The sequence below is a fragment of the Salvelinus namaycush genome, chromosome 3 (genome assembly GCF_016432855.1).
Source record: "Salvelinus namaycush isolate Seneca chromosome 3, SaNama_1.0, whole genome shotgun sequence".
Classification (NCBI taxonomy): Eukaryota; Metazoa; Chordata; class Actinopteri; order Salmoniformes; family Salmonidae; genus Salvelinus; species Salvelinus namaycush.
Window position 1 is genome coordinate 85,141,768 of NC_052309.1, and position 25,000 is coordinate 85,166,767.

The following is a 25,000-nucleotide window of genomic DNA, read 5'->3' on the forward strand; positions in this document are numbered from 1 at the left end:
AGTTCTCTCTATGGTAGTGTTTCTCTCTATGGTAGTGTTTCTCTCTATAGTAGTGTGTTTCTCTATAGTAGTGTGTTTCTCTATAGTAGTGTGTTTCTCTATGGTAGTGTTTTTCTATGGTAGTGTTTTTCTATGGTAGTGTTTCTCTCTATAGTAGTGTTTCTCTCTATAGTAGTGTTTCTCTCTATAGTAGTGTTTCTCTATGGTAGTGTTTCTCTATAGTAGTGTTTCTCTATAGTAGTGTTTCTCTATAGTAGTGTTTCTCTATAGTAGTGTTTCTCTCTATGGTAGTGTTTCTCTATGGTAGTGTTTCTCTATAGTAGTGTTTCTCTATAGTAGTGTTTCTCTATAGTAGTGTTTCTCTCTATAGTAGTGTTTCTCTATAGTAGTGTTTCTCTATAGTAGTGTTTCTCTATGGTAGTGTTTCTCTATGGTAGTGTTTCTCTATGGTAGTGTTTCTCTATAGTAGTGTTTCTCTCTATAGTAGTGTTTCTCTATGGTAGTGTTTCTCTATGGTAGTGTTTCTCTATAGTAGTGTTTCTCTCTATAGTAGTGTTTCTCTATAGTAGTGTTTCTCTCTATGGTAGTGTTTCTCTATAGTAGTGTTTCTCTATAGTAGTGTTTCTCTATGGTAGTGTTTCTCTCTATGGTAATGTTTCTCTCTATGGTAATGTTTCTCTCTATGGTAGTGTTTCTCTCTATGGTAGTGTTTCTCTCTATGGTAGTGTTTCTCTCTATGGTAGTGTTTCTCTCTATGGTAGTGTGTTTCTCTATAGTAGTGTGTTTCTATGGTAGTGTTTTTCTATGGTAGTGTTTTTCTATGGTAGTGTTTCTCTCTATAGTATTGTTTCTCTCTATAGTAGTGTTTCTCTCTATAGTAGTGTTTCTCTATGGTAGTGTTTCTCTATGGTAGTGTTTCTCTCTATGGTAGTGTTTCTCTCTATGGTAGTAGTGTTTTCTCTATAGTATGTTTCTCTCTATAGGTAGTGTTTCTCAAGTAGTGTTCTTCTATAGTAGTTTTCTCTCTATAGTAGTGTTTCTCTATAGTAGTGTTTCTCTATGGTAGTGTTTCTCTCTATGGTAGTGTTTCTCTATGGTAGTGTTTCTCTATAGTAGTGTTTCTCTATAGTAGTGTTTCTCTATAGTAGTGTTTCTCTATAGTAGTGTTTCTCTATAGTAGTGTTTCTCTCTATGGTAGTGTTTCTCTATAGTAGTGTTTCTCTATAGTAGTGTTTCTCTATGGTAGTGTTTCTCTCTATAGTAGTGTTTCTCTATAGTAGTGTTTCTCTATGGTAGTGTTTCTCTATGGTAGTGTTTCTCTATGGTAGTGTTTCTCTCTATGGTAGTGTTTCTCTCTATGGTAGTGTTTCTCTATGGTAGTGTTTCTCTATGGTAGTGTTTCTCTATAGTAGTGTTTCTCTCTATGGTAGTGTTTCTCTCTATGGTAATGTTTCTCTCTATGGTAATGTTTCCTCTATGGTAGTGTTTCTCTATGTAGTGTTTCTCATCTGGTAGTTGTTTTCTCTATGGTAGTGTTCTCTCTAGGTAGTGTGTTTCTATATAGGTAGTGTGTTTCTATGGTAGTGTTTTTTCTATGGTAGTGTTTCTATGGTAGTGTTTCTCTATAGTATGTTTCTCTCTATAGTAGTGTTTTCTCTCTATAGTAGTGTTTCTCTATGGTAGTGTTTCTCTATGGTAGTGTTTCTCTCTATGGTAGGTGTTCTCTTATGTAGTGTTTCTCTCTATAGTAGTGTTCTCTCTATAGTAGTGTTTCTCATGTAGGTTTCTCTATAGTAGTGGTTCTCTCTATAGTAGTGTTCTCTATTGGTTAGTGTTCTCATGGTAGTGTTTCTCTCTATGGTAGTGTTTCTCTCTATGGTAGTGTTTCTCTCTATAGTAGTGTTTCTCTATGGTAGTGTTTGTCTATGGTAGTGTTTCTCTCTATAGTAGTGTTTCTCTGTATAGTAGTGTTTCTCTCTATGGTAGTGTTTCTCTGTATAGTAGTGTTTCTCTATGGTAGTGTTTCTCTATGGTAGTGTTTCTCTATAGTAGGTGTTCTCTATGTAGTGTTCTCTCTATAGTAGTGTTTTCTCTCTATGGTAGTGTTTCTCTATGGTAGTGTTTCTCTATGGTAGTGTTTTCTCTTATAGTAGTGTTTCTCTTATAGGTAGTGTTTCTCTATGGTAGTGTTTATCTATGGTAGGTGTTCTCTAGTAGTTGTTTCTTATAGTAGTGTTTCTCCTATGTAGTGTTTAGATTTTCTCTATGGTAGTGTTTCTCTCTATGGTAGTGTTTCTCTCTATGGTAGTGTTTCTCTATGGTAGTGTTTCTCTATAGTAGTGTTTCTCTGTATAGTAGTGTTTCTCTATGGTAGTGTTTCTCTATGGTAGTGTTTCTCTATAGTAGTGTTTCTCTATAGTAGTGTTTCTCTCTATAGTAGTGTTTCTCTATGGTAGTGTTTCTCTATGGTAGTGTTTCTCTCTATGGTAGTGTTTCTCTCTATGGTAGTGTTTCTCTATGGTAGTGTTTCTCTATAGTAGTGTTTCTCTATAGTAGTGTTTCTCTCTATAGTAGTGTTTCTCTATGGTAGTGTTTCTCTATGGTAGTGTTTCTCTCTATGGTAGTGTTTCTCTATGGTAGTGTTTCTCTATGGTAGTGTTTCTCTCTATAGTAGTGTTTCTCTATGGTAGTGTTTCTCTATAGTAGTGTTTCTCTATGGTAGTGTTTCTCTATAGTAGTGTTTCTCTCTATGGTAGTGTTTCTCTCTATAGTAGTGTTTCTCTCTATAGTAGTGTTTCTCTCTATAGTAGTGTTTCTCTATGGTAGTGTTTCTCTATGGTAGTGTTTCTCTCTATGGTAGTGTTTCTCTCTATAGTAGTGTTTCTCTCTATGGTAGTGTTTCTCTCTATAGTAGTGTTTCTCTATAGTAGTGTTTCTCTCTATAGTAGTGTTTCTCTCTATAGTAGTGTTTCTCTCTATAGTAGTGTTTCTCTATGGTAGTGTTTCTCTCTATAGTAGTGTTTCTCTATAGTAGTGTTTCTCTCTATAGTAGTGTTTCTCTATAGTAGTGTTTCTCTATGGTAGTGTTTCTCTATAGTAGTGTTTCTCTCTATGGTAGTGTTTCTCTATGGTAGTGTTTCTCTATGGTAGTGTTTCTCTATAGTAGTGTTTCTCTATGGTAGTGTTTCTCTATAGTAGTGTTTCTCTATGGTAGTGTTTCTCTATGGTAGTGTTTCTCTCTATGGTAGTGTTTCTCTCTATAGTAGTGTTTCTCTCTATAGTAGTGTTTCTCTCTATAGTAGTGTTTCTCTATGGTAGTGTTTCTCTATGGTAGTGTTTCTCTCTATGGTAGTGTTTCTCTCTATAGTAGTGTTTCTCTATGGTAGTGTTTCTCTCTATGGTAGTGTTTCTCTATAGTAGTGTTTCTCTCTATAGTAGTGTTTCTCTATAGTAGTGTTTCTCTATAGTAGTGTTTCTCTCTATAGTAGTGTTTCTCTCTATGGTAGTGTTTCTCTATAGTAGTGTTTCTCTATAGTAGTGTTTCTCTATAGTAGTGTTTCTCTCTATAGTAGTGTTTCTCTCTATAGTAGTGTTTCTCTATGGTAGTGTTTCTCTATGGTAGTGTTTCTCTCTATGGTAGTGTTTCTCTATGGTAGTGTTTCTCTATGGTAGTGTTTCTCTATGGTAGTGTTTCTCTCTATGGTAGTGTTTCTCTCTATGGTAGTGTTTCTCTCTATGGTAGTGTTTCTCTCTATGGTAGTGTTTCTCTCTCCACATCATATGACACCACTGCCATGTCTAAATAACGTCACAGTCCGTCACATAACTGAAACACAACATAGTGAGAACTCGAAAGGTTACAAATGAAATCAATCACCATGATTCTTACCTGTGTCACTCTGACCGCCGGACTCGTTGATGACTCGTCTGGACTCAGCCTTGGAGGTGGCCTGGCCTCGATGTCCATGGTGCTTGGGGGCAGAACTAGCCGCAGAGGCCGCCTCCTCCTTATCCCGTGGTCCTGCCCCCATCCCAGTCCTCTTCCCGCCCTGGGCCTTGTGCTGTCTGAGCTGCTGATGGGCCACGTCACGGGCCAGCTTGGAGCTGAGGACACTCTTTCTGCTGCCATGCACTTTTATCTATGAGAACAGAGAGAAGAGAGATGAGAGAAAGAGGAGGACGGGGGAGCGAGAACAGAAAGAGAAATAGAGAGAGAGATGGAGTGAGAGAGAACAGAAAGATAAATAGAGAGAGAACAGAGAGAGAGAACGAGCAGAAAGAGAGAAATAGAAAGAGAGAGAGAAAGACTGTTACACCTCCGGACACAGCTGCCACACACAGACAGCCAGAGGGACAGAGCTCAGTTCAGCACACAGACAGCCAGAGGGACAGAGCTCAGTTCAGCACACAGACAGCCAGAGGGACAGAGCTCAGTTCAGCACACAGACAGCCAGAGGGACAGAGCTCAGTTCAGCTCACAGACAGCCAGAGGGACAGAGCTCAGTTCAGCTCACAGACAGCCAGAGAGACAGAGCTCAGTTCAGCTCACAGACAGCCAGAGAGACAGTGCTCAGTTCAGCTCACAGACAGCCAGAGAGACAGAGCTCAGTTCAGCTCACAGACAGCCAGAGGGACAGAGCTCAGTTCAGCTCACAGACAGCCAGAGGGACAGAGATCAGTTCAGCTCACAGACAGCCAGAGGGACAGAGCTCAGTTCAGCTCACAGACATCCAGGGGGACAGAGCTCTGTTCAGCACACAGACAGCCAGAGGGACAGAGCTCAGTTCAGCTCACAGACAGCCAGAGAGACAGAGCTCAGTTCAGCTCACAGACAGCCAGAGGGACAGAGCTCAGTTCAGCTCAGACAGCCAGAGGGAAAGAGCTCAGTTCAGCTCACAGACAGCCAGAGGGACAGAGCTCAGTTCAGCTCACAGACAGCCAGAGGGACAGAGCTCAGTTCAGCTCACAGACAGCCAGAGGGACAGAGCTCAGTTCAGCACACAGACAGCCAGAGGGACAGAGCTCAGTTCAGCTCACAGACAGCCAGAGGGACAGAGCTCAGTTCAGCACACAGACAGCCAGAGGGACAGAGCTCAGTTCAGCACACAGACAGCCAGAGAGACAGAGATCAGTTCAGCTCACAGACAGCCAGAGGGACAGAGCTCAGTTCAGCTCACAGACAGCCAGAGGGACAGAGCTCAGTTCAGCTCACAGACAGCCAGAGCTCAGTTCAGCTCACAGACAGCCAGAGAGACAGAGCTCAGTTCAGCTCAGACAGCCAGAGAGACAGAGCTCAGTTCAGCTCACAGACATCCAGAGAGACAGAGATCAGTTCAGCTCAGACATCCAGAGAGACAGAGCTCAGTTCAGCTCACAGACAGCCAGAGCTCAGTTCAGCTCACAGACAGCCAGAGGGACAGAGCTCAGTTCAGCTCACAGACAGCCAGAGGGACAGAGCTCAGTTCAGCTCACAGACAGCCAGAGAGACAGAGCTCAGTTCAGCTCACAGACAGCCAGAGGGACAGAGCTCAGTTCAGCACACAGACAGCCAGAGGGACAGAGCTCAGTTCAGCTCACAGACAGATGAGACAGATGAAGATCCACAAATGAAAAATATATTAACATGGAGAGCTGGGAATTTGACTCTTTAGAGTTTCAAATTAAAAATGAAAATGTGAGTGTTTTGTACACACTTTGTTTCTTCTTTTATTGACACATTTCTAGTCATTAGAATCAGTGGCGGCTGGTGGGAGGAGCTATAGGAGGACGGGCTCATTGTAATGGCTGGAATGGAATAAATGAAACGGCATCAAACACATCAAACATATGGAAACCACATGTTCCATGTATTCCATTCCAGCCATTACAATGAGCCCGTCCTCCTATAGCTCCTCCCACCAGCCGCCACTGATTCTAATGACTAGAAATGTGTCAATTAAAATGGAAACAAAGTGTGTACAAAACACTCACACTTTAATTTAGCCTATTGGCTATCAGGGTAAACATAGATCACACAACATACAATATTTACATGACAACTAGCATAGTGGCTAACATAGCATACGGTGTAACACAAAGGCTAGCAGGCTACATAGCAGTAATGGTAGAATACTGTATGGCGGGCTCAGAGAAGTGTCCAGTAACTATAAGGGTTTTCTACAGTGTGTAGCTGTTCTGGAGGGATAGAGGACAAAGAGATACAACTGAAGAACCCTGACCTCTGCCGCGCCGAGCCGCTCAAAGCCCCGATTGGACAGCTTCTTCTTCTTCCTCTGGGCGTCCCCGCCCCCTCCTCCCAGCAGGTCCTCGGGCGACAGGCCAAGTCCCGCCCCTAACGACCTGCCAGTCAAAACACGGGAGAGCATTCATTAGAGGAAGAAGAAGAGAGGTGGAATGAAAGCGAGGAAGACCAGAGGGGAAAGGAGGGGTTGAGTCACCTCTCTGTGGGTTGTTATAGCTGACCAACAGAAGCAGACAAAACCCCGGAGCCCTGCTCTCCCAAACCCCCAAACCGGCACGCTTGAAAGATTGGGATCTAACGGGGCGAACCTGGGATTGTTGGAGGCCAGTGTTGGATAAGAAGCCGTAACGCTTTATCAAGGGAGTTCCCCCTGGCCTATACAAGCACAGAGAGACGCTTTGAAAGATACAGGGAATCACTGAATGGTCTGAAGGCACGTTCTGCATTTGAATGCGGCTTCTATTGTTCTGGCAGTTGAATATCATAGCTCTCCAGTTTCCATTTCCATATCAGTGCGGCTAGCAGCTCCTCTCCCCCTACAGAGTAGCAACATCACAGGGCTGGTTTAGAAACAGAGGGAAAATGCCCTTGAATATCCCCCTGGAAACCTGCCCGGCGACCACACAGATGTGAGCCAGGCCGTACTCAAACAAAAGATGAACTTCCCCTCTCCTACTGTGTGCACAGCCTTAGCCATGCCATCAGTCACGTGGACTGGGAGAGTTAGCAGCGGCCTAATCAGGATTGTGGATCGCCGGCTCAAAACCTTTCAGAGTTAAAAGGGAAATCTCTATTACGCTGCGCTGTAAGTCCTCTGATGACATCATTACACGGGCTAGAATAGCACATGTGCCTCAGTCCATGTGTGTCTGTAATATGTGGCAGGTAAAAATGTGATAAACTGACTGTGTGTGTGCTTTTACTTTATACGTGCACATTGAAGTACATCTGTTATAGCAAGGAGAAAAGGAGGGAGGGAGAGAGAGAGGGAGAGAGATGGATGGAGGGAGAGAGGGATAGACTAGACGTGATGCAGGGCTGTCTGTGTGTGTGTGTGTGTGTGTGTGTGTGTGTGTGTGTGTGTGTGTGTGTGTGTGTGTGTGTGTGTGCCTGTGCGTGTGTGAGTGATTGACAGGAGAATGGCAGTGGTGGCAGAAGTGTGAGCTGTCCCTGAGAGGCGGACCCCTTGGATCCCTTCCCTCCCTCACACGCTGACAAACAATGTGACAGAGCCCCTTCCCTCAGAGGACTGGCAGGGTGAAGAAGCACACAGCCCCACACTGACTAATTAAACACAGTTGATTTGCAGCTCCTAGTTGGTACACACACACACTCACGCATACACACTCATACACACTCACAGAGATAAACACACACACACACTCACACACACACGCACCAACACACGCATACACACTCACAGAGATAAACACACACACACACACACACACACACACACACACACACACACACACACACACACACACACACACACACACACAAACACACAGTCCAATCAGAACAGCCAGCACCACAAAAGTGCCCAAGCAACTCTACCAAAGGAAATTGATTTTACATAGCCCTCCTATGTAACACAACATTGGGCCAATCTGTCCCTGTCTGCACCATGTCCCATTCAAGAACACCCACGTTCCTGTAACTGCAGGCCAGTCATGGAGACATTACTGTAACTGGAGGCCAGTCATGGAGACATTACTGTAACTGCAGGCCAGTCATGGAGACATTACTGTAACTGGAGGCCAGTCATGGAGACATTACTGTAACTGGGGGCCAGTCATGGAGACAACAATGTAACTGGTGACCAGTCATGTAGACATTACTGTAACTGGAGACCAGTCATGGAGACATTACTGTAACTGCAGGCGAGTCATGGAGACATTACTGTAAATGCAGGCGAGTCATGGAGACATTACTGTAACTGCAGGCGAGTCATGGAGACATTACTGTAACTGGAGACCAGTCATGGAGACATTACTGTAACTGGAGACCAGTCATGGAGACATTACTGTAACTGGAGGCCAGTCATGGAGACATTACTGTAACTGGAGACCAGTCATGGAGACATTACTGTAACTGGAGGCCAGTCATGGAGACATTACTGTAACTGGAGACCAGTCATGGAGACATTACTGTAACTGGAGACCAGTCATGGAGACATTACTGTAACTGGAGGCCAGTCATGGAGACATTACTGTAACTGGAGACCAGTCATGGAGACATTACTGTAACTGGAGGCCAGTCATAGAGACATTACTGTAACTGTAGCCCAGTCATGGAGACATTAATGTAACTGGAGACCAGTCATGGAGACATTACTGTAACTGGAGACCAGTCATGGAGACATTAATGTAACTGTAGACCAGTCATGGAGACATTACTGTAACTGGAGACCAGTCATGGAGACATTACTGTAACTGGAGACCAGTCATGGAGACATTACTGTAACTGGAGGCCAGTCATGGAGACATTACTGTAACTGCAGGCGAGTCATGGAGACATTACTGTAACTGGAGACCAGTCATGGAGACATTACTGTAACTGGAGACCAGTCATGGAGACATTACTGTGACTGGAGGCCAGTCATGGAGGTATTACTGTAACTGGAGACCAGTCATGGAGACATTACTGTAGCTGGAGGCCAGTCATGGAGACATTACTGTAACTGGAGACCAGTCATGGAGACATTACTGTAACTGGAGGCCAGTCATGGAGACATTACTGTAACTGGAGGCCAGTCATGGAGACATTACTGTAACTGGAAACCAGTCATGGAGACATTACTGTAACTGGAGGCCAGTCATGGAGACATTACTGTAACTGGAGACCAGTCATGGAGACATTACTGTAACTGGAGACCAGTCATAGAGACATTACTGTAACTGGAGACCAGTCATAGAGACATTACTGTAACTGGGGGTCAGTCATGGAGACATTACCGTAACTGGAGGCCAGTCATGGAGACATTACTGTAACTGGAGACCAGTCATAGAGACATTACTGTAACTGGAGACCAGTCATGGAGACATTACTGTAACTGGAGACCAGTCATGGAGACATTACTGTAACTGGAGGCCAGTCATGCCCCTCCATCTCCATCTCCCCTTCCATCTCCCTCTCCACCCTCCATCTTCCCGTCCCTCCATCCATCCTTCCATCTCCCCCTCCCTCCATCCATCCCTTCGCTGTAGGCCCTGCCGCCTACTGCCCTTTCATTTCTGGTGTTACTGTCACAGGGCATCAGTGTCCCTGTGCGGCCCTGGCTGGGCGATGGGTAGGGGAGGACTGGAGGGGAGAATGTGAGGGAAGGGGGCAGGGGTACACAGGCGGAAGGAGAGTAGAGTTGACATCGCAGTGGGAGAGCTGGGAGCACTATGGAATGCTGCCCAGAAACGGGAGGGAGGGAATAGAACTGTTGGCTGCTCTGGGGTGGCACTAAGCCTCTCCAAGGCTTCCATATGGACATTGATGACAGCACTAATTGAAAATTGACAACACAGAGACACACACACACACACACACAGATGTACACACATGCGAGTAGACGCAAACACACACACACATGGATGCACACACAGATGTATACATGTACACACAAGCACACAAACACATGTATGCACACACACACACACAGGCACACACACACACGCTCCGATCTGGATACCACCAATGAGCATTTACACACCGACATAGCAAAATAAAGATATGGGCGGCTGACGTTTGTGGGAACCATTTTAGTTTCTGTGTTTCCCTGGGACGAGCAATAACACCCACATCCAGATTAATTATTAATATTAATGTATTATTCTTATTTTATTTCAGAATTTGGATAACAATTATGAGCTACCCACTGATTCTGTTTTAATTGAGAAGTAGGGATTGGTCTGATGCCCAAAAAGAAAGGAAATTCACATGAGCCCCACAAGGCCTACTGCACCCATGCTCTACCAAGGTTTTCCAGCACCACAAGGCCTACTGCACCCATGCTCTACCAAGGTTTTCCAGCCCCACAAGGCCTACTGCACCCATGCTCTACCAAGGTTTTCAAGCACCACAAGGCCTACTGCACCCATGCTCTACCAAGGTTTTCCAGCACCACAAGGCCTACTCCACCCATGCTCTACCAAGGTTTTCCAGCACCACAAGGCCTACTCCACCCATGCTCTACCAAGGCTTTCCAGCACCACAAGGCCTACTCCACCCATGCTCTACCAAGGTTTTCCAGCACCACAAGGCCTACTGCACCCATGCTCTACCAAGGTTTTCCAGCACCACAAGGCCTACTGCACCCATGCTCTACCAAGGTTTTCCAGCACCACAAGGCCTACTCCACCCATGCTCTACCAAGGTTTTCCAGCACCACAAGGCCTACTCCACCCATGCTCTACCAAGGTTTTCCAGCACCACAAGGCCTACTCCACCCATGCTCTACCAAGGTTTTCCAGCACCACAAGGCCTACTGCACCCATGCTCTACCAAGGCTTTCCAGCACCACAAGGCCTACTGCACCCATGCTCTACCAAGGTTTTCCAGCACCACAAGGCCTACTGCACCCATGCTCTACCAAGGTTTTCCAGCACCACAAGGCCTACTGCACCCATGCTCTACCAAGGCTTTCCAGCACCACAAGGCCTACTCCACCCATGCTCTACCAAGGTTTTCCAGCACCACAAGGCCTACTCCACCCATGCTCTACCAAGGTTTTCCAGCACCACAAGGCCTACTCCACCCATGCTCTACCAAGGCTTTCCAGCACCACAAGGCCTACTGCACCCATGCTCTACCAAGGTTTTCCAGCACCACAAGGCCTACTCCACCCATGCTCTACCAAGGTTTTCCAGCACCACAAGGCCTACTGCACCCATGCTCTACCAAGGTTTTCCAGCACCACAAGGCCTACTGCACCCATGCTCTACCAAGGTTTTCCAGCACCACAAGGCCTACTGCACCCATGCTCTACCAAGGTTTTCCAGCACCACAAGGCCTACTCCACCCATGCTCTACCAAGGCTTTCCAGCACCACAAGGCCTACTCCACCCATGCTCTACCAAGGTTTTCCAGCACCACAAGGCCTACTCCACCCATGCTCTACCAAGGCTTTCCAGCACCACAAGGCCTACTCCACCCATGCTCTACCAAGGTTTTCCAGCACCACAAGGCCTACTCCACCCATGCTCTACCAAGGTTTTCCAGCACCACAAGGCCTACTCCACCCATGCTCTACCAAGGCTTTCCAGCACCACAAGGCCTACTGCACCCATGCTCTACCAAGGTTTTCCAGCACCACAAGGCCTACTCCACCCATGCTCTACCAAGGTTTTCCAGCACCACAAGGCCTACTCCACCCATGCTCTACCAAGGTTTTCCAGCACCACAAGACCTACTGCACCCATGCTCTACCAAGGTTTTCCAGCACCACAAGGCCTACTGCACCCATGCTCTACCAAGGTTTTCCAGCACCACAAGGCCTACTCCACCCATGCTCTACCAAGGTTTTCCAGCACCACAAGGCCTACTGCACCCATGCTCTACCAAGGTTTTCCAGCACCACAAGGCCTACTCCACCCATGCTCTACCAAGGTTTTCCAGCACACAGCTTTGACCAACTACAGTAGCTTTGTTGGTCTATTGTACTTTAAAACTATGTGTATGCTGGTTGCTTAGGATTCAAACCTTCTCAAACAGCCTAATTCATACTCTTCGAGGAGGTGCTCCCACAATAATGTGATTTGTACAACATACAAGGTAATGTATTGCATTCTTCCCACTCTAAACTAAGACATTATCCCATTCCAATACCTTTAGAAGCGTTTTTTATTATATGAAAGCAAGCTTTTCTTTTATACTTATAACACCATCAGGGTTGATTGAATGAGCTGTTTTGCCTTGTAGTAATATAATAATACACGTTTACAATAGGCCTATATCTAGAAATACATACAGCCTTAATGATATATATATATATACACAGCTTATTTGTTTGTGCTCTGATTACACAAGTGTTCAGGTCAGCAGTTGACACAGATGACTTCAGCCATATGAAAAACCATAGCCAAATATACCTAGCTAGCTAGCTACCTTCCTTTTGGTTCTCATCCAACTGGTGTTAGCTAGCTAGCTACAACTGCTAGCCTTCTACTAGCTAGCTGCTACTGTTGCGCAGCAACCGAGTTGCTCGACCCGGTTTTAGAAGTCTGAGATACGGCTGAAAATACGTTAGCATTGTCAGAAATGCTACAAAAAGGTAGCACCTCGTTGTTTTTTATTGGGCAGAAATGTGCACATGAGAGCAATACATTGAGATATTAATAAAAACTGTTGCACCTACAAACTTATTCAGTCCAAATGGATCTAAGTCTAATGGTCCCCTTTTAATCCGACGTCTAGAATTTGAGCTAATTTTGGGAGAGAAAAAAGTCTGACGACCCTAATGCTAACAACCCTGTCAAAAATCAGGTATAGTGGTTCTTGGTAACGGACAGATGGCTAATGACGAGAGGCGGTAGTGTGTTGTGTACCTTCAATCAAGTTGACTTGCAAATTGTAATCGACAGTGGTGTCATATTGGCTTAGATATGACGGTAGCGAGATTTGAATTTAACATTGTGCTTCAACCAATGCATGCGACTGTAATTTGTCAGATAAATTGAGAGCAACGGGCTGTCAGTGTGTGTCAGTGTGTCTTGGCGGCTGTACGGCCCTGTGTGACCGACCCAATCTCCTCCTGACCCCTCTGACCCCCTGGCCTTAATGATGGGCCATGTCCCATTCCTGGAGCTGGGGAAGATTACAGGATAATTCACGGGACTCTAATTACAACCCCCACCAGCCCCCTTCCACCGCTCTCAGCTCCCCAGCACACCCCGGACAACCCCCAGACTCCTCTGGCCCCTCAGCCCTCCTGCCCCCCCAGCCCCTCTCTTTCCCCCCAGCCCTCCTGCCCCCAGCCCTCCTGCTCCCTCAGCCTTCCTGCCCCCCCAGCCCTCCTGCCCCCTCAGCCCTCCTGCCCCCCCAGCCCTCCTGCCCCCTCCCCTCAGCCCTCCCAGCCCTCCTGCCCCTCAGCCCTCCAGCCCTCCTGCCCCCTCAGCCCTCCTGCCCCCCCAGCCCTCCTGCCCCCTCAGCCCTACTGCCCCCTCAGCCCTACTGCCCCCTCAGCCCTCCTGGCCCCTCTCTTTCCCGCCAGCCCTCCTGCACCCTCTCTTTCCCGCCAGCCCTCCTGCCCCCCCAAGCCCTCCTGGCCCCTCTCTTTCCCGCCAGCCCTCCTGCCCCCCCAAGCCCTCCTGGCCCCTCTCTTTCCCGCCAGCCCTCCTGGCCCTCCTCTGGCCCACAGTAATGCCATTCAGGTTTTAAATTAGCTGGGCGGAAACTGTCTGAGATACATGGACAGAGGAATACAATGGAACACAGTCACACAGAGGCACTCCCAGACAGTATGTGGATGGACACAACACACCCAACCACACATACGCATGTACAGAACACACACACACTACACAGACGACATCTTGAAATGAATGCATACACTTAAAACATCCACACGCACAAACAGGGTAAGGAAGGAGGCGCCCACACACACACATACCACCGATGTGGATTAAACTGTAATACAATTTAGTCTCTGTGCTGATTAGGTTAAGATTAGGTTAAACTGGACTTCCTTGAAGGGGTCAGCTGGGTTCTCCCATTTCCTGTTGATGGCATGAGTCTCCTGGATTACAGTGATGTAACGGTTGTCCTCCTCCTCTTCGTCCGAAGAGGAGGAGTAGGGATTGGACCAAAACGCAGCGTTGTGATACGACATGAATATTTATTAAACACGACGAAAACTAAACACACTTGAGAATTTACAAAATAATAAACGAAGTCAAACAGACCTGAACAAACGAACTTACATATACACGAAGAACGCATGAACAGGTACAGACGACACAAACGAACGAACAAACGAAACAGTCCCGTGTGGTGCACAGACACAGACACGGAAGACAACCACCCACAAACAAACAGTGTGAACAGCCTACCTTTATATGGTTCTCAATCAGAGGAAACGTTAAACACCTGTCCCTGATTGAGAACCATATAAGGCTAATTACCACTGACCTAAACATAGAAACACAAAACATAGAATGCCCACCCCAACTCACGCCCTGACCAACTAAACACATACAAAAACAAGAGAAAACAGGTCAGGAACGTGACAAGTGATATGTAGGAGGCTTATCAGTGTGTTTGGGCTATGGTCAGGCAGGGAGATGAGCCTTACAACACACACACACACACACACACACACACACACACACACACACACACACACACACACACACACACACACACACACACACACACACACACACTCACTTGACTTTTCTCTGGGTCTCAGAGGAGGAGCCTGGGCCAGCGGCGGGGGTTGATTTACGTTTCCTGGGCCGCCCCGGTCCTCTACGAGCAGGGCTGCGAGGTGTTTCCTCCTTCCTGTAGACACACACGCTCATGAGAACACTAAGATACTGTATTTGAGCACAGAACCAGATAAACTGGAGAAGGAAGGAGGGAATCCTTCAGGAGATAGAAAGGGAGTGTCATGTCATGGGTTCAGTTTGTTTTGTGGGCTGCTTTTAGAAATCAGTTAAAGGAGTGATTAGGAGACTAGGGAAGTATCACACCATGAGACTAGGAGGTAGTCATGGGTAAAGGAGAGTTTGAGTTCTTTAAATGTTTTAACAAGATACGGTTTTGATCCCATAGGATAACACATGAGAGTTAAAACACTTATTTTCAAAGAGGTGACAGGTAATGTATAGGAGAATAGTGAAGTACATGTTGAAGGATAATGTATAGGAGAATAGTGAAGGACATGGTGAAGGATACTGTATAGGAGGATAGTAAAGGACATGGTGAAGGATAATGTATAGGAGGATAGTAAAGGACATGGTGAAGGATAATGTATAGGAGGATAGTAAAGGACATGGTGAAGGATAATGTATAGGAGGATAGTAAAGGACATGTTGAAGGATAATGTATAGGAGGATAGTAAAGGACTCGTTAAAGGATAATGTATAGGAGGATAGTAAATGACTCGTTGAGGATAATGTATAGGAGGATAGTAAAGGACATGGTGAAGGATCATGTATAGGAGGATAGTAAAGGACATGGTGAAGGATAATGTATAGGAGGATAGTAAAGGACTCGTTAAAGGATAATGTATAGGAGGATAGTAAAGGTCATATTGTATCTTACTGGTGGTCATGCTTCCTCTGTAGCTTGGCTAACTCCCTCTGTTTCTCTTTGTAACGCCTCTGGAGCTCTGCCAGCTTCACCCGCATGGCCAGCTCCGGACCCTCCATCCTCTCCATGGTGCCCTTGGCCGGGCATGCCTGAATGTTCACAATACTAATCAATCAAGTGTATTTTATGAATCCCTTTTTCCATCATTAGTTGTCACAAAGTGCTTTCAGATACCCAGCTTTAAACCCCAAAGAGCAAGCAACGCAGATGTAGAAGCCTGATGACATCATGATGGATGCGAAAGTCTTGGTAGCAATTCATAATAACAAAACAAAAATCTAAGTGTTTAGAAATGCTTCATAAATGATTATAAATGCTTTTAAAGGCTTATACATGCTATTAAACTAACAGTATAATATCAGAGTGTACACTTAACTATTTAAAATTCCATCTAATGTATTTTTTGAATGTACTGCGTTTTGTTCTAATGGTAAATAGAACATCAGGACACAGTATAGTTGTACTCTACCGGTTCGTGGCGAGGTGTCCAGCTGCATTTCCTGCGCAGGTTGAGGGTCTTGCGGGCCGGATAGTGCAGCCCGGCGCCCTCCCCGCTACCCTCCTGGGCACCCAGCTCCAAGGCACGGGCTGCTGCCAGGGTGGCAAGACTCTGGAGGTCAAAGATCAACATCTCCTCTCCTGTGGGCCGAAACACAGACTCGGTCAGGGGTCAAGGAAAAGGAGCCGTGATAATGACAGACATGTTCATTCAGCGTTAGATGTTACGTGTCATTCTAGTATTTTTCTTTTCTTATCTTATCTTTATTTGAATTCCATCTAGGGTGTGATCCTGTGCAGCACACCTTCATCTGTAACACTTTACTTGGATAGTTCATCTGTAGATGCTCTACAAACGTAATGTTGAGATGCTGCTGAAAGGCTGAAGACATGCTGTTGAGATGCTGCTGAAAGGCTGAAGACATGCTGTTGAGATGCTGTTGAGATGCTCCTGAAAGGCTGAAGACATGCTGTTGAGATGCTGCTGAAAGGCTGAAGACATGCTGTTGAGATGCTGTTGAAAGGCTGAAGACATGCTGTTGAGATGTTGCTGAAAGGCTGAAGACATGCTGTTGAGATGCTGTAGAAAAGGCTGAAGACATGCTGTTGAGATGCTGCTCAAAGGCCGAAGACATGCTGTTGAGATGCTGCTGAAAGGCTGAAGACATGCTGTTGAGATGCTGCTGAAAGGCTGAAGACATGCTGCTGAGATGCTGCTGAAAGGCTGAAGACATGCTGTTGAGATGCTGCTGAAAGGCTGAAGACATGCTGTTGAGATGCTGTAGAAAAGGCTGAAGACATGCTGTTGAGATGCTGCTGAAAGGCTGAAGACATGCTGTTGAGATGCTGCTGAAAGCCTGAAGACATGCTGTTGAGATGCTGTAGAAAAGGCTGAAGACATGCTGTTGAGATGCTGCTGAAAAGCTGAAGACATGCTGTTGAGATGCTGTTGAAAGGCTGAAGACATGCTGTTGAGATGCTGTTGAAAGGCTGAAGACATGCTGTTGAGATGCTGCTGAAAAGCTGAAGACATGCTGTTGAGATGCTGCTGAAAGGATGAAGACATGCTGTTGAGATGCTGCTGAAAGGCCGAAGACATGCTGTTGAGATGCTGAGATGATAGTCTACTGATGTTTGTTTGTTGAACATCTGCAGATGGACTGCAGACACTTTCTTGTTAAAAGTCAATGGACATGCAGTTGACATGCTACATATGGTCTATCCAACAGGGCTGGGGTCAGTTTCATTTCAAGTCTAATAAATTAATAAAGTAAACCAAAGTCTAATTCCAATTCGACAGTTTCCTCATTTAAAAGCATTGAAGAGAATTGGAATTGGAATGTCAGTGTACTTCCTGAATTGACTGGAATTGAAATCAAACTGACCCAAACCTTGCTATCCAAACAAAGTGTTACCTCTTCAACATATTCAACTGAATGGAGGAAAGAGCTGGAGATGAAGCTAGAATGAGCTGACAGACACACAGGAACGTTCCTCTGAGAGGCCATGTCAGTGTGGAACAAACAGATGCTGCTGTGGTACTACCTGACCACCTGGTCCAGGGTTTCACCATGCAGTATAGACATCTACAGTACTGTATTGTAGGTCTGTGGTACTACCTGACCATCTGGCCCAGGGTTTCACCATGCAGTATAGACATCTACAGTACTGTACTGTAGGTCTGTGGTACTACCTGACCATCTGGCCCAGGGTTTCACCATGCAGTATAGACATCTACAGTACTGTACTGTAGGTCTGTGGTACTACCGGACCATCTGGCCCAGAGTTTCACCATGCAGTATAGACATCTACAGTACTGTACTGTAGGTCTGTGGTACTACCGGACCATCTGGCCCAGGGTTTCACCATGCAGTATAGACATCTACAGTACTGTACTGTAGGTCTGTGGTACTACCGGACCATCTGGCCCAGGGTTTCACCATGCAGTATAGACATCTACAGTACTGTACTGTAGGTCTGTGGTACTACCGGACCATCTGGCCCAGAGTTTCACCATGCAGTATAGACATCTACAGTACTGTACTGTAGGCCTGTGGCTGTTGTGGTGGAATATATTGAATACTACCGTACCCTTTTCACACTGTGCATACTGTAACCAGGCCAGTGCAGTACATTTCGGATGGGCTCGGCTCAGTAATGAGAATACCGTACTGCTGTACTAGGTTGGGACCTCTATCTCCACCCTGGGGGCCACACATGATGAGGGACTGTGTGAAGTTCTATCATTACAAGAAGTCACCTAGTCATGCTTACTGATGTCTTTAGCAACTCCTCAGAGCCTGCGATGACATCACACAGCCAAAACAACAACACTCTAAAAATCCCACGATGATGTCCTTTTTATAGTCGCCATCTTTAGGGAGCAGTTAAATGCATTAGGAAGACGGGGTAAACACAAAACATCCTTTTGCATGAACATGAAAAAAAACTAAACGCGACTGCGGCGCTTTGAAAGCGAGGAAGTTTTTAAAGGCACTTTAAAACAATGGGTTGTAATTACTGAGGCAATGCTCCAGGGCCCCAACAACATCCACTGCTGTGGTGATTACCCACACACTCCTGTGTGTACTTACACCAACGTGCACACATGAGTGTGTGTGTGTGTGGATTTTACAGAGAGGCAGAGTGTGAGCGGAGCAGGAGAGGGAGAGACAGAGAGAGAGTACTGTAGCAGAGGACTAGGTCTGTATTGTAACAGGGCTCTGTACTGTAACAAAGGTCTGTACTGTAACAGGGCTCTGTACTGTAACAAAGGTCTGTACTGTAACAGGGCTCTGTACTGTAACAAAGGTCTGTACTGTAACAGGGCTCTGTACTGTAACAAAGGTCTGTATTGTAACAGAGGCCTGTATTGTAACAGAGTTATGCATTGTAACAGAGGTATGTACTGTAACAGAGTTATGCATTGTAACAGAGGTATGTATTGTAACAGAGGTATGTATTGTAACAGAGGTATGTATTGTAACAGAGGTATGTATTGTAACAGAGGTGTGTACTGTAACAGAGGTATGTACTGTAACAGAGGTATGTATTGTAACAGAGGTATGTACTGTAACAGAGGTATGTATTGTAACAGAGGTATGTACTGTAACAGAGGTATGTACTGTAACAGAGGTATGTACTGTAACAGAGGTATGTATTGTAACAGAGGTATGTATTGTAACAGAGGTATGTATTGTAACAGAGGTATGTACTGTAACAGAGGTATGTATTGTAACAGAGGTATGTACTGTAACAGAGGTATGTACTGTAACAGAGGTATGTACTGTAACAGAGGTATGTATTGTAACAGAGATATGTATTTTAACAGAGGTATGTATTTTAACAGAGGTATGTATTTTAACAGAGGTATGTATTGTAACAGAGGTATGTATTGTAACAGAGGTGTGTACTGTAACAGAGGTATGTACTGTAACAGAGGTATGTATTGTAACAGAGGTATGTACTGTAACAGAGGTATGTATTGTAACAGAGGTATGTACTGTAACAGAGGTATGTACTGTAACAGAGGTATGTATTGTAACAGAGGTATGTATTGTAACAGAGGTATGTATTGTAACAGAGGTATGTACTGTAACAGAGGTATGTATTGTAACAGAGGTATGTACTGTAACAGAGGTATGTACTGTAACAGAGGTATGTACTGTAACAGAGGTATGTATTGTAACAGAGATATGTATTTTAACAGAGGTATGTATTTTAACAGAGGTATGTATTTTAACAGAGGTATGTATTTTAACAGAGGTATGTATTGTAACAGAGGTATGTATTTTAACAGAGGTATGTATTTTAACAGAGGTATGTATTTTAACAGAGGTATGTATTTTAACAGAGGTATGTATTGTAACAGAGGTATGTACTGTAACATAGGTATGTATTGTAACAGAGGTATGTACTGTAACAGAGGTATGTATTTTAACAGAGGTCTACTCCTTCTCTCTCTCCTGCTCTATCATTAGAGGAGTCTTCTAGGAAGCCTGCTACTGCTCCTAGAGAGAGATCTCTGGGGGAGACTTGGAAGGATACACCAGAGGCTCATAGGTGGGGAAAGAGTTAGGAGGATTGTAAAGTATTTTATCTGTAATGCCTTATTCGTTATGTGTCGGACCCCAGTAAGACTAGCTGTCACCATGGCGTCGGCTAATGGGGATCCTAATAAATAAAAATAACTGAAGGATTCCATCTTTAAATGACATCACCCTAGCGGGCTGGTTGATATGATGTCATTTGTTTCTGATTGTCATTTCAATCAGCTTCTAGTTATAAAGACATCATTTCAGACTGCAGTCTGTCCATCCATCTGTCCGCCTGTCCATCCGTCTGTCCGCCTGCCTGTCTGTCTGTCTGTCCGTCCGTCCGTCCGTCCGTCTGTCTGTCCGTCCGTCTGTCTGTATCTCTCTCACCTTGGCTGTCTCCTGTGTTGTGTCGGTGCTGTTGGAGCTCCAGGTCGGCCAGCTCGCTGAGCAGCTCCATGCCGTGGTGGGGGTGGCTGGGGCAGGGATGGGTGTCACAGGCCTGGGGCTGGAGCGTGCTGGAGGGCAGCATGGGAAACGGAGGGACGTCGGCGCAGAAGGCTGCAGCGATTAGCAGCTCTAGGCTCCAATAACTAGGCACAATGGGTTTCAGGGAGGTGGAGAGGGTGATGATAGACTGGCTGGGGCACGGAGAGGGAGAGGAGGGGGAGAGGCACGCCAACTCTACTGAGTGGTTGTCATCATTAGGAGTACTCTCCTCCTCCTGCTCCTCCTTTCCTCCCTCCTCTTCCTCCTCAGTATGTGCCTCCTGGTGGGGCTGGGCAGGGCAGGGAGGGTCCAAGTCGATGATGGTGGAGCCCTGCTCTGGCTCCTCCTGTTCTCCTGCCACCTCCTGCTGCTGTCTTCTCTCCACCTTGCACTTTTCCTCCTCCTCCAGGGTGGAGGAGGGGTCAGCTCTGTGGTTCTCCTCCTCAGAGAGGGGGATAGGGATGGGACAGGAGGCGGTTTCACACACACGGCTCTCCGCAGGAGGACACACCTCCTCCTCCTGTTCTGGAGGTCCACAGCTGCCTGCTGCTACTCCGGCTTCCACCTCTTCTCTCTGCACCTCCTCTTCCTTTTGCCCCTCCTCTTCCTCCTGCACTTCCTCGTGTGGGAGGGGCCTCACCACGGCCTGACACTCTAGCCCCGCCCCCAGGCTGGAGAGAGGCTGGGGAGCATTTTCAGCAGGCTCCGCCTGGACCGCCTCCAGGTCTGCTGGCTCGGCCAATCGGACATCGTGGGGGGATGTGCCGCTCCTGTAACCCATGGCGATGGCAGGGTAGGTGTATCCAGGAGGCAAGTCTATAAAAACATAGGAAAGAGAAAAGGGAGGCAGGTTTAAAAGAGGAATAAGTAAAAAAGCTTCACAACAAAGGGCAAAAACATTTCTCAAAAGCCAGATGATTGTCCCTACAACTCTTTTTCTCTCTCTCTCCCTCTCTCTCCTGTGAAGTGCTGTCAGAGGCTGTTCAAAAGGCCTAACCCTGAGGACCCGCCCCGAATAGAACTCACTCCAGGGTCATGAGAGGGTAGAGAGGCACAGGAAGAGGAAATTACGTAGGTGGCAGTGCGCCTTGATCTCACAACACACAGGAAGGGGAGTGAACCGTGTGTGTGTGCGTATACATGTGTGAACGTGTTATGCAGCGTAGGTGTGTGTGTTAGCTTGCTATTTGAAGTGTAGAAGGAGGTTTCGTTTATCAAAGGTGGCATGCCATTTTTATATCTTCTGGCGTGGAATGGCATAGCAAGGCAGTTATCGAGGCGTTAATGGTGATGAAGAGGGTGTGGGCCTGGGGGGGCGGAGCCTCCAAGGCTCTGAGCGAGGTGTTTCTCCGTCATTACCAAGGTGACAGTGCTGAGAGAGAGACCAGCTGGGCCGGCAGCCATTTATTTGTTTACTTCTCCAGCTCAGAGCTGCTTTATGTGTCAATCCCAGGGCTCGCCAGCCAACCCCAGCCACCCACACACGGCGCGTCACAAATGGCACCCTATTCTTTATTTAGTGCACTACTTTTGACCAGGGCCCATAGGGCTAGGGAATAGGGTGACATTTGGGACACAGGCGCAGTCAAGAGCCATAGAGGCAGAACAATATCATTAAGGACCCCATAGGCTTGAGGCTGTGGCAGTTGCTGGATGATGATTTGTAGTGTATGTCCTCTGTTGCTGGATGATGATTTGTAGTGTATGTTCTCTGTTGCTGGACGATGATTTGTAGTGTATGTCCTCTGTTGCTGGATGATGATTTGTAGTGTATGTCCTCTGTTGCTGGACGATGATTTGTAGTGTATGTCCTCTGTTGCTGGATGATGATTTGTAGTGTATGTCCTCTGTTGCTGGACGATGATTTGTAGTGTATGTCCTCTGTTGCTGGATGATGATTTGTAGTGTATGTCCTCTGTTGCTGGATGATGATTTGTAGTGTATGTCCTCTGTTGCTGGATGATGATTTGTAGTGTATGTCCTCTGTTGCTGGACGATGATTTGTAGTGTATGTCCTCTGTTGCTGGATGATGATTTGTAGTGTATGTCCTCTGTTGCTGGATGATGATTTGTAGTGTATGTCCTCTGTTGCTGGATGATGATTTGTAGTGTATGTCCTCTGTTGCTGGACGATGATTTGTAGTGTATGTCCTCTGTTGCTGGATGATGATTTGTAGTGTATGTCCTCTGTTGCTGGATGATGATTTGTAGTGTATGTCCTCTGTTGCTGGATGATGATTTGTAGTGTATGTCCTCTGTTGCTGGATGATGATTTGTAGTGTATGTCCTCTGTTGCTGTGTCAGACCTACCAGTCATTTATAGTTTTCACAGATAGACTTTGAAGGCCAGGGTTGTTAGTGTAGAACCCTTGACAGCTGAATGAGCTGTGTGTCTCTAACTATCTTGCATATCCCTCTTAACAGTCTATTGTCATCATACATATCTATCATATGTCTTTAGAGAGGTTCTAACATATCACTTAGGCAGCCCAATTCTGATCTGATGTGACAAGATCTGATGTGATTGGTTAAAAGACCAATTAGTGGAAAAAATATCAGAATTGGGCTGCCAGTGTAAACGCAACCTAAGTGAAATGTTGGTGTGAATATTGGAATGTAACTTGGGGATGCGTCCCAATAATTTCTCCAATATCCTGAAGAGAGCACCTGTTCACTTCTTCCCACGAATGTAAAACCATTGGGTTGGTAGAAGCACGAGCTAGTCGGAATTTTTCTTATACCCGTCATTGCCTTTCAAATCAGTGAAGGGAATTGAACAAGTGCACACTTTGGGAGGAAGGAGAGATAAATGGGACATAGTCAGAGTGGATGGACAGTGTGAGTTCCCTTACCAGGCTCCAGGGATTGTGGGTAATCCTGCGGGGGCTGTCCCTCTCCTCTCTTGTCCTGGGACTCCGTCCCTTTTGGCAGCTGTGGGGGGGCGGGACTGATGGCCGGAGACCGAGGGGCGGCGGCTGCCGGGCTAGGGGCGGGGCAGGGGGTGGATGGGGTGCTCTTAGGGTGGGGGCACAGGGAGGGGGACTGGGACTGGCAGCAGGGGGACAGGTGAGCAGTGCAGGCCCCCGGGGTGGGGGTGTTTCTGTTGGAGGAGGGGTTGTGGTAGGAGGAGTAGGATTTGGAAGGTTTAGAACCTGGTTGCTCAGAGAGCAGCTCCTCCAGCTCCACTGAAGGCTCCTCAGGTCTCTTCTGCACCTACCCACAGAGGGACAAAAACACAGAAACAACACCACATAGAACATATAGCAGGTGATTTATGTGTGAACAGAATGATCCATTTACATAGGAATTTACTGTACGTGGCTCTGTCAATGTTGACAGTTCTCAAAGTCCCTTTGGATAAACGTGTCAACATTGACTGACATATTAAATGATGTGGCCCATTGCAGGACTCAAACCCACAACCCTGGTGTTGGCAGCACTAGTCCTTATCCACCGATCCATTGGAGTAAACCATGCACAACTCCCACAATGAGACTGAATGGAGCGATAGCCAAAAGTGGAGCACCCCATAATAACCAAAGACAAGCCCTAGAGAACATGCCCTACACTCTTAGAAAAAAGGGTTCCAAAAGGGTTCTTCGGCTGTCCCCATAGGAGAACCCTATTTTGTTCCAGGTAGAACTCTTTTGGGTTCCATGTAGAACCTTCTGGGGAAGGGTTCTACGTGGAACCAAAAGGGTTCTACCTGTAACCAAAAAGTGTTCCTCAAAGGGTTCTCTTATGGGGACAGCCAAAGATTCTAGATAGCACCTTTTTTTCTATGAGTGTAGTGTCGACATTCCAGATGATGTCGCCAAATCTTTTTTTCTATGAGTGTAGTGTCGACATTCCAGATGATGTCGCCAAATCTTTTTTTCTATGAGTGTAGTGTCGACATTCCAGATGATGTCGCCAAATCTTGAGCAATCTGCTGATTGACCAAGAGGCTTCATCAGTATTGGTATTGTGTGTGAAAGGTTCCAGGTAACTTTCCTAAAATGCCCGGCTTGTCCAGAAATCCTGGTTGGAGGATTCATGGATTTCCTCCTTATTTTGTTGTAATTCATCTTTGCATAGTCACTTTACCTCTACCTACATGTACATCTTACCTCAACTAGCCCGACTAACCGGTGCCCCCTCACACTCTGTACCGGTACCACCTGTATATAGCCTCCACATTGACTCTGTACCGGTACCACCTGTATATAGCCTCCACATTGACTCTGTACCGGTACCCCTGTATATAGCCTCCACATTGACTCTGTACTGGTACCACCTGTATATAGCCTCCACATTGACTCTGTACTGGTACCACCTGTATATAGCCTCCACATTGACTCTGTACTGGTACCACCTGTATATAGCCTCCACATTGACTCTGTACTGGTACCACCTGTATATAGCCTCCACATTGACTCTGTACTGGTACCACCTG

General features: G+C 46.1%; 1 protein-coding gene across 1 annotated transcript in view; it reads right to left on the reverse strand.

Annotated features, from left to right (window-relative positions):
• LOC120044090 (BAH and coiled-coil domain-containing protein 1-like) overlaps positions 1–25,000 on the reverse strand; it is a 91,672-nt gene that overhangs the window by 11,645 nt on the left and 55,027 nt on the right. The window contains exons 9-15 of the mRNA XM_038988679.1: positions 23,418–23,778; positions 20,467–21,381; positions 16,014–16,183; positions 15,497–15,633; positions 14,618–14,731; positions 6,219–6,339; positions 3,890–4,139 (exon numbers count right to left, since the gene is read on the reverse strand). Coding sequence (XP_038844607.1) covers positions 3,890–4,139; positions 6,219–6,339; positions 14,618–14,731; positions 15,497–15,633; positions 16,014–16,183; positions 20,467–21,381; positions 23,418–23,778 — 2,068 coding nt within the window. The remainder of the gene's footprint in view (positions 1–3,889; positions 4,140–6,218; positions 6,340–14,617; positions 14,732–15,496; positions 15,634–16,013; positions 16,184–20,466; positions 21,382–23,417; positions 23,779–25,000) is intronic.